This window comes from Sardina pilchardus, chromosome 11, assembly GCF_963854185.1.
Source record: "Sardina pilchardus chromosome 11, fSarPil1.1, whole genome shotgun sequence".
Lineage (NCBI taxonomy): Eukaryota > Metazoa > Chordata > Actinopteri > Clupeiformes > Clupeidae > Sardina > Sardina pilchardus.
In genome coordinates, this window is record NC_085004.1 from 16,229,756 (window position 1) to 16,239,755 (window position 10,000).

General features: G+C 53.7%; 1 protein-coding gene across 1 annotated transcript in view; it reads left to right on the forward strand.

Annotated features, from left to right (window-relative positions):
• The window catches only part of hcn4 (hyperpolarization activated cyclic nucleotide-gated potassium channel 4), an 87,132-nt gene extending 84,058 nt beyond the window's left edge, over positions 1–3,074 (forward strand). Inside the window, exons 8-9 of the mRNA XM_062549958.1 lie at positions 703–1,868; positions 1,968–3,074. Of these exons, the coding sequence (XP_062405942.1) occupies positions 703–1,868; positions 1,968–3,074 (2,273 nt within the window). The remainder of the gene's footprint in view (positions 1–702; positions 1,869–1,967) is intronic.
• The last annotated feature ends 6,926 nt before the right edge of the window (positions 3,075–10,000 follow it).

Genomic DNA, 10,000 nt, shown 5'->3' on the forward strand with positions numbered 1-10,000 from the left:
GTGAGATTATGCTCTGCTAAACCCAGTGTCTGTGTTTTTGATGTGATTGCCACCACTTTGAGGTGGTCAAATTTAAAATGAGTTTTTGCCTCCGCTGATGTCAGACTTGCCTGAAGTGATGCTATAGCTTCCTTTTGAGCCGATTTGTCTGCTCGTGTAAACTAGCCCCGGTCTTGCATCAGTGCCTGACCGCTGTTTAAAACTCAGGATCAATTACTTCGCAGCCATTTAACATTCATTGAAGTCACAAAATGCCCTCGTTCTCTCCATCGCTAAAGCCCTCCACTGAAAACCAATCAGTTTAGCATGAGTGTCAGTTTTTGCAGTTACTCTTTCAATTTAAAATTTAAAATAAAGTTACTTCAGACTTTTTTTCTGTTATGTTTCGATGTTTATATATGTGTGTGTGTGTATATGTGTGTGTGTGTGTGTGTGTAGATACCTACTTTGTTCACTTCTCTCCTTCTCTCTCTCTCTTTCTCTGTGTGAGTGTGTGGGTCCTCCTCCATGTGCTGGATGACAGAGCCAAGCTCCACTAATTAATTACAGCGTTGATAGACCTGATGTGTGGGGTGATGTAGCCACATGCTCCTTGAATGTGTGTGTGTGTGTGTGTGTGTGTTTCTGTATATGTATGTCTGTGTTTCTGTATATGTCTGTGTTTCTAACATGTCCATGTCTTCCTCCCCCTTCTCCTCCCAGGCAAGAAGAACTCGGTCCTCCAGCACAAGGTGCAGCACGACCTCAGCTCGGGCGCCTTCAACTACCAGGAGAACGAGATCATCCAGCAGATCGTGCAGCACGACCGCGACATGGCGCACTGCGCCCACCTCATGCAGGGCGCCAACCCCCCCTCCGCCAGCCCCCCGTCCCCCACGCCGGTCATCTGGGCGCCGCTGATCCAGGCGCCCCTGCAGGCCGCGGCGGCCACCACGTCGGTGGCGTTGGCACTCACGCACCACCCGCACCTGCCCGGCGCGCTCTTCCGCCCGCCGCCGCTCACCGCGCTGGGCTCGGGCATGGAGCAGTCGGCGCGCTTCCGGCGGCTGCACACCATGGCGCCCTCCGCGTCCGTGACCTCCGCCGCCTCGGGGGCGGGCATCTCGCCGGGCAACTCGCCGTGCGGCACGCCACCGCCGCGGACGCCAGGGGCAACGGGAGGGGCAGCACCTCTAGCGCACTCCTCCTCCGGGGCCGACACGCCGCTGCTGGCCACCTTCCGGGCGCATCACATGACCTCGGCTCCGGGGATGAACGGCGGCGCGTCGGGAGGAGGAGGTGTCGGTGTCGGTGGTGCTGAAGCCTCAGGTGTGGCATCAGGGGCGTCGGGGCAGCAGGGGTCATCCTCCAACGCCGCCCAGGCCGTCCTCGGTGCCCACGGGGGGTCATTCGGCGGCGGAGCCTCGTCCAGAGGCTACTCGGGAGCGTCGGCGTTCCCCTTCGGACCGTTCTCCTCGCCTGGATCTCCGTCGTCCAGCACCGCTCAGCTCCACCACCCTCCGCCCTGCCAGCAGCAGCCGCAGCAGCAGCAGCGTCCGGCCCCCAGCGTCACCCCCCCTCTCAGCGCAGGCCTCTTCCAGCAGCCGGGGGCCACGGGTGGTGCGGTCGGCGGGGTGGGGGTCCGGCTGGGCTTTGGGGTCGGGGAAGCAGGCGGTGGGGCGATGGGTGGAGGTGGGTCTTCCAGTTCACACTTTGGGGGTGGCGGCGGGTCCACAGGTGTTGTATCAACAGGTATGGGAGCGACAGGTGGAGGTGCTTTTGTCTCCTGCTCGTCTAAGGGCAGCCCCCTGTCGTCCGGCTCGTCCAGCCACCCCTCCAGCAGCGGGGGCAGCAGCAGCAGCGTCCTCATCACCCACCACTCGTCCACGGCCATGACTCCAGCTCCAACTCCACCCAGACCTGCACAGATAGGCTATAAGCAGCAGCAGCAGCAGCAGCAGCAGTTTCAGCAGCAGCAGCCACAGCAGCAGCAGCAGCAGCATTTCTCAGGTGGATGCAGGACTTCCAGCGGCCTCAACCTCTACCACACGCCGTCCCCCGGTTCGCCCTCCTCGGGCAGGAGCCAGGGAGGCGCCGACGGCTCTCCTCGCTCCTCCTCCTCCGCCTCCTCCATGAGGCTCACTCATCAGCACAGCCTGGGCTCCTACTCCACCTCCACCTCCACCTCCTCCTCCACCATCACCCCGCAGCAGTCGTCGCTGCTGTCGTCGGCGTCGTCCGTCCTGCCCGCGATGGGCTTCCTGCCGCTGTGCGAGCGCTCGGCGCTGGCCTCGCTGGCCCAGTACGGCTCGGCCAACGCGTCGCCCTGCCTGACGCCGCTGGCGCCCAGCCCCACGGGCCAGAGCCCCGTCACGGGACGGACCTTCCACTTCAGCAACCCGTCCAGCGCGCACGGCTCGCGCACCTCGCTCTTCACGCCGCCGCCGATGCCGCTGCCGCTGCCGCCGTGCCCGGGCCCCCTGCCCGGAGGGCACTCGGTGGCGGCGGGGACAGTGGGCACGGTCGGCTTGGCGGCGGTGGCGGGCAGGCAGTCTCCGCTGAGCCGCTTCTCCGAGGAGGCGAGTCTGCTGTCGGGCTCGTACTCCTCGCTGGGCCCGGAGGTGGCGCTGGGTCCGGCGGCGATCACCACCACACACTCGCCTCCGCCGCGCGCCGACACGACGGCCCCCTGCCGCTCGCCCTACTCCTCGCTGGGGCCGGAGGCGGCGCAGGGTCCGGGAGCGATGACGGCGATGACGACGATGACGATGACGACGACAACGACGACGACGATGACACACTCGCCTCCGACTCTGCCGCGCGCCGAGACGACGACGTTAGCGCCCCGCTGCCGCTCGCCCTTCTCCTCGCCCACGCTGGTGCCCCGACCCTGCATCTCGCCCGCCGGCCGCGTCACGCCACCCTCGCAGAGCGGAGGGCCACCCGGAGGAGGAGGAGGTGGGGGGGCAGGGGGACCCCTGATCCAGACTCGCTCTTCGGGGGCGTCCTCCCCTGCGCTTCCACCCCGCCGGGACTCGGCCGCGGGGCCCCCTGAGTTCGAACCGCCCCGCTCCAAACTCCCCTCCAACTTGTGAGGTCTCCAATCACACCCTCCTGTCCCATCCCAGACTCTCTGCAAAAACAAGACAAAACAAAACAAACAAAAAAAACAACCAACCAACCAACCAACCATGATTATCGATTAACAATCTTCCTGTGTGATGGTTTTATTTACCCTTGGTAGTCTACACTGTGTTCTACGCTTAACTTCTTATTTTAATTTCAATTTTAATATCTTAACTGTGATTTACAATTTAAAAACAAAACAAAAAGGTTATGGCTCAACCAGATATCTTAGATATCTAGATCACTCCCTGTTTTGATTTGCTTTATCATTTACCTTGCTTTTTTTTTTATTCATAAACATATATGTATCAATATATATATTTAAAGATATGTTAATCTCTTAATCGGAGGGTGTGATGTTACCCAAGTTGAGGAGGACTCTTGTTTATTTTTAATTAACTATGCCAAAATCATTTGGATGGGATCTGGTTTTAACGGTGCGATGGACAACATGGTAGCGTGTGCAGCAGGAGCCTATGCATTCAAACCTGCATGTCAACAAAAAAACTCTTTTTAGTGTGTGTTGCCGCTTATGAGAAACTGAACCTACCTTTTTAAGGATTCCAAAACAAAAGAACAGAAAAAAATAACTTGCTTGGACAAAGAGCAAAATCTCTTATCAATCCACACAGGGTCACATATTGTTGACCCTTAAATGTATCCAATTAGATTGTACTCAACTGTTTATCCACTGTATACTCTTTTGCAAAACCTTCCATGGTCAAGAAGAGATTTTAGGAAACCAAAAAAGAAAAACACTATTTCCTCTGGGGCGACCACTGACCAGCCGGCATCCTCTCGGTCGGAGTGTTTGATATTTTCTACTGTTGAATTGAAGTACTGAGGGAGAACGGGGGGTGGGTGGGAGGGGGATATCTGTGTGTGCGACCAAGGCAGCAAGCAGAGAGAGAACGAGAGAGAGAGAGAATGTGTGTTTTTGTTTGTGTGTGTCTGAGTCGTTTGGTCACACAGATTCTTCAACAGCGTCTGAACGAATTCACTTTGTCTTCCAAGTTCATATGGCAAGCGACGGATGATAAGGGCCGCAGTGTCCTGCAGTCTGTGTTTGTGTGTGTGTGTGTGTGTGTGTGTGTGTGTCTGCCTGCACTAATAGCTTGACTCAAGCAAATATCTTGCCCGACTGACTCCATGAAAAAAAAAAAAAAAAGAAAAGAAAAAAAACAGTAAAGAACCTTCCCTTCACACCTTTCTGAGCCTCAATCGCTCCTTACCCAGTACTTCAGAAGGAGGGGGGGGGAACACATATATCATAATCCCGCCAGATGTCTCAAGACCCAGCAACAAAAATCAACACTGATTAAGGTCCGACGATGTAGCAGGACTAGAGGGGACAGAGGCCTACACAGCCGCCAGTATCCGCACTGACCGAAAAAAAAAAAAACTTGCACAGTAAGGCTCCGCTCGTGCATTATGGTTCATAGCTGCTATTTTGATCAGTACAGATTTCCATCCGCGTCTTTTCTGAGTTGAGCAAGATGAATGTACACGCTCGCACTGTTTGTTTAGGTTGGGGTTTTGGGGAAGGCTATTATTCACTGTTAAAGACTGCATATTCAAATCGATGGGGCTCCTGCTAAGCTAAGCAAAAGCGATCTCTCCCAAATGGGTGTGAGCAGGGGGGGATTGCTGGTTAATAGAATGTGTGTGATTTATGGGTTTGTGTGTGTGTGTGTGTGTGTGTTTTAGAAAGGTGCTGCTGCCACAGACCTGTGCTACAGTCATGTGTGTTGTCAGGTCAGGGGGAAGGAAGAGTATTCTTGGACCTCGGCTCAGCTGTCACTTCAGCTCTCTCTCTGCATGCTCTCTCTCTCTTTCTCTCTCTCTATTCCTCTCTTCTCCGCTCTTCTTCTCCTCTTTCACTCCATCACTCCATCACAGACATGCTCGCGGTCCCAGTTGCAGGCTCAGAGGCACACATATACACACTCATGCGTGCACACATGTACACATAGATATTCAACTCGTCACTGTGGAAGAGATTATGCACACAAACACGCACAGGCAGGCTCACACCCACTGAGACACAAGCAAGACACTTGTGTGTGTGTGTGGACACACACTAATCCCTTCACATACACAACACATACACTTTTTCCCATACACACACACATTGACACACATACACACACACACACACACACACACACATACACACATACATACACACACACACACACACACACACACACACACACACACACACACACACACACACACACACACACACACACACACATAAGGCTCATCACTGTGCACAGAAGCTTGTCTCTGCTTGGCAGCTGAGTCCCCAACAGAGTCACGCTACGACCCCAGCCCCCCTAATTTACCCCGACAGCTCTGCACCCTGCCTCCGACCCCGTGACCTTTGCACCCTGAGGGTCACCTCACTGACAGCAGTGCAGAGTGACCATCCCACCATCTCACTCATTACACAAACAGTCAGACAGACAGACAGACAGATACATCAGCAGTGAGACAGATGGTGGTTTTGGACAGACATAATAACTGGTGAGAAGGGCTGGGTGGAAGGAGCATCACAGGGGCAGACAGACACGTACACACACACACACACACACACACACACACACACACAAACACAGACAGACAGATAGACAGAGACAGGCAGGTGGGCAGGTCCACAAAGCGTGGCTGAGGTACAGATGATCAGCCAGAGAGAGAGGGACAGACAGGTGAAGAGTGCATCCAAACATGCACACAAGCATAGCCAAGTGAAAAGAACCAGAAACAGACTGCAGCCCATAGCTGCTCCACCACCATCTTCCTTCCATCTATGCTATTGTATGAGCTCCTCTTTGGGGATGTACGGTACGTTTCTACTGATTTCTACTGGGTCTGACAGCACTCCTCCGGTTTCCCAGAGAGACTGAATCATATCTCATGACTCCAGACGTAACCAACTTACCAAGAGCCCACTACACCATTTTATCCACCAAGTCTTTTGACTCTCTCTCTCTCCCATCAGCTGCAGGCAGGGAGAGGTTTGTGTGCTGATGTTGTGTGTGTGTGTGTGTGTGGGGGGGGGGGGGGGGGGGGTCTTTTATGCACCTCCCCTGCGCCCCCGGCCCTCTCCCCTCTCCAGTATGAGAGATGACTGTATTTGCGTCTTTGACACCTTGCTCCCCTCCTTGGTGAATGTCATTAATTCACACCTGTATTTCAGACGTAGCACAGACCTGATTTGTATTCTGCCAGGCTTCCTCAGGAGTAGATTGACCTTTGTGAGGATCACAGGTTGATAATGACTGTCATAGATTTTGGGCTATGTTCGCGTTTGAAGAATTTCATTTAATACGCTTCGCTCTCGTTGTATTTGGTCACATTGTTTTGTTCCCCCCCCCCCCTTTCCCACCTTTCAAATTTCAAATCACATCCTGATAACTGGGATTCAACCAGAGTTTAGCTTCGCTGAAAAATAGATTAGGGTCTTTTTGAAGGAAGCCGTTTGCTCCGGCAGCCGGTAGCATTTCCCACAGAGCGCCAGTCCGACGCGCTCGATAAATCTGCGGGGGAGCTGAATCGCGGTGACAGACAGCATGTCACGACCTGGGAAGCTTTTGCAATATTCATCCGCCCCTGTCCGTCACTTCCTGTCTGGCCGCCCGGCGAAGGCGGAGGCTTCTGACAGGCCGCGTCTGAGGAGACGGGGGATTCCCTTCCGACACGCGCGCCGGGAAGAAGGGGGGGGGGGGGAGAAGAGAGGCAGGTGGAGTGGCGGCGTGGGGGAGAACATGACGGGAGAGAGGAGAGAACCCTGCACAGGAGCTACCGGCTGCTGACAGGAGCACCATCAGAAGAGTCAGCCGCGCGCTACTCCTCCAAGTGTCTAAAGCGGCATTCACACCAAGAACGATAACTAGAATTACAGCTGCAGCGATAAAAAAGCGGCCACACTGACCGACAATTAGAAAAGTATCTCCTCGTGTTAATGCGAATGTGATGGCTAAAATGTGATGGGTTCGGATCGGCTGTTAGCTTTTTATCGTTCTCAAAATCAGTATGAAAGTGATCCCCAAAGATATCATTCTTCATGTCGTTATCGTTATAGTGCATGTGTGAACATCCTCATTCATATTAACGAGAGCAGTATTTGTTTATAGTTATCGTTATAGTTATCGTTCTTGGTGTGAACGGTTGAGATGACTGCTACGCTAAAGTGCATAGAGGAAGAACAGGAGGTCAACAAAAAGAGAGGGACGATAAAAAGAGAAAAAAATTGTGGGTGTGTTTCTATACGAGAAAGACACAAAATAAGGGGAAGTTATTAAAAAAAATAAATTTGATCGCAAGTGTTTTGGAGTTGACAGATGGTTTCAGACTAGAAAAGTCCCGGCAGCAACTTTTTTTTTTGGGGGGGGGGGGCCGTTCTTGAAGGAAGCGGTTGTCAAACTCTAGTTGTTGCGGTGGGGGGTCTAAATGTAAGGAGACGCTGATGTATTGCCGCCTCGATGCGGTGCGACAGACATTCAGAAGGCTGACAGGTAGACAGGCGCCCTACGGTGCTACTCAACCTGACGAGCTACTTGTTCCTAGGGAAACTCTCGCGGCGGGTCGCCCCTGCTTTATGATTGGTTTTGAGTGGCTGCCGGAAGTTTCCGTGTGCGTGTATTGATTGCTCCGAGGGCCACATGTGTGTGTGTGTGTGTGTGTGCGTCTCGTCTGGAAGGTTTTTTTTTTAGCGCTGAAGACAGCGACTGATGACTGTGATGAGAAAGCCAGCGTGGAGAAAGCCCTGGGGTGATACATTTAGGGACACCAGGGAGCTCTGTGTGTGTGTGTAGGTGTGTGTGTTTGGGTTCAGGGGGTGCTTCCGAGGTGAGAGAGAGAGAGAGAGAGGCACACCAGAGAGCTCTGTGTGTTGGTGTATTTGGGTTCAGGGGGTGCTTCCGAGGTGAGAGAAAGAGAGAGAGAGAGAGAGAGTCCAAGTAGAGCGATCAATCAGCTCTGACTGATCTGATCTAACCTGCGCCATCAACAGAGATAACAGGGGAGCTGCGCCGCAACGTACAAATCAATCAATCAGCGATCGGAGCCGTCAGTCAGTCTAGGGGGGGACACTCTGGAATTAGAACAGGGCCTGGCTCTCATCTGCTGTCACGTCAGCTGACGAGTCCCAGCCAACAGCAGCTCTCTCTCGCTCCTGGCCCCACAAAGCCACACGCCTTGGTGCACGTTTGGCCCAGATGTGGCTCAGATATGGCCCAGTCATGGGACCCATCTATCCCATTAGTGAGCAAGGGACAGTGTGTATTTGTTTTATTGTTACAGCAGTAAGTGACTAAAGCTGCTGTTGCACTGGGGGTGGAGGGGGGGGGGGGGGGGGGTTGCTATCGGTCCTTCAGACATCCTCTCCTTGGCTGTTTGATGCAGCACAGAAGCCCTGCCTGGGAGAACAGCATGTTTCAGAGCAGAAGCGCTGCGAAGAGCTGATAATGTTTTTTTTCTTCTTCTTCCTTTCAGTTTTTATTTTATTTTACTCTATTCTCTTCAGAACAGGCCAAAGAGATGTTTTGTAGCAGGTTATATTGAAGAGATCAAAGAGAGACAGCAGTGTTGTAGCAGTGGTGTGTGTGTGTCTGTATGTTTGTGTCTGTGTGTGTGTGTGTGTGTGTGTGTGTGTGTGTGTTTATGTAATCGGAAGACAGCTGGTTGGAGAGCAGCTGATAGATGGAGTGTGTTCTCCCCTCTGTGGTTGGGGTAATGGAGGCATGCCCTGCTCCTGTGATAACACCCCCCCCCCCCCCCCCACACACACACACACACACACCTACTTCTCCCCCTCACCTCCCTGGCTCGAGGTTTGGCTCTGCCCTAATGGCTGATGGGATTGATCCCCAGCTGCCGTGCATTCTGGGTAATGCCAGCAGGAAGTGATGTTTTCTGGAAGGGATCCACCTGGTGCATTCCTGCCAGCCATGACACATCAGCCACCCCCCCCCCCCCCCCCACACACACACACACACACACACCACAACCACCACCAACCCTTCCATTCCTCTCCTCTCATCTTTTCTCGTCCTTACAACCTCTACCTCTTCCTTCTGCAACACGGCAAATGTGATTCCGTTTGGGGCGCTTCCTAATCTGGGCCTGCCGCCTCCCTTTGTGTTCTGCTCCTGAGCCGTGCAGGCGGGGCGGTGAACCTGGGCCGCCGTGCCGTAATCAAATCAGACGCACTGATTGGGGATTAGATTTCACAGCCCAAGAAACAGGCTTCTGCTGCCATGGTGCACGTGGGAGTGTGTATGTGTGTGTGTGTGTGTGTGTGTGTGTGTGTGTGTGTGGAGAGAGAGAGCATGCAGTGATTGGAGGAAGCACGGTGACCGACACACACATCATCCATTGAAACGCACAAGCCCCCCCCACCCCCACCTCCATAGCTAAACAAGCATTACAAGATGTACCAGGAGGTTGCCCCTCCACCTTTCCTGAGACCCCCTCTCTTAGCACCTGACTGACTGTCGATCCTGACGGGGCGGTTAATCTCCAACCCCCGTCCCCAGGAGACGTACTGACTGTGACTGACAACATTTTCTTAAGAATAAAAAAAAGAAAGAAATGCTGCTTTTTCCCCCCCTCGTACGCTGATAATCATGTGAAGTAAGCTCCTGAGGCAGTGAGAGACAAAATCGGCCAAGCCCAGGGTAACTGGAGCAAGGTGTGTGTGTGTGTGTGTGTGTGGTGTAAAGGGAGGAAAAGAGGTATGTGGGGGGGAAGGGGGTGGGTGGTGTACCTTCCCCCTAACAAGATAATGACAGACACTGGTGAAACAGGACACTGTGGAGGGCAAGACAGGGATTTTAGAGAACCTGCCGTCGACCTTCTTCACCTCCTCCTCCTCCTGCGCCACCTGATA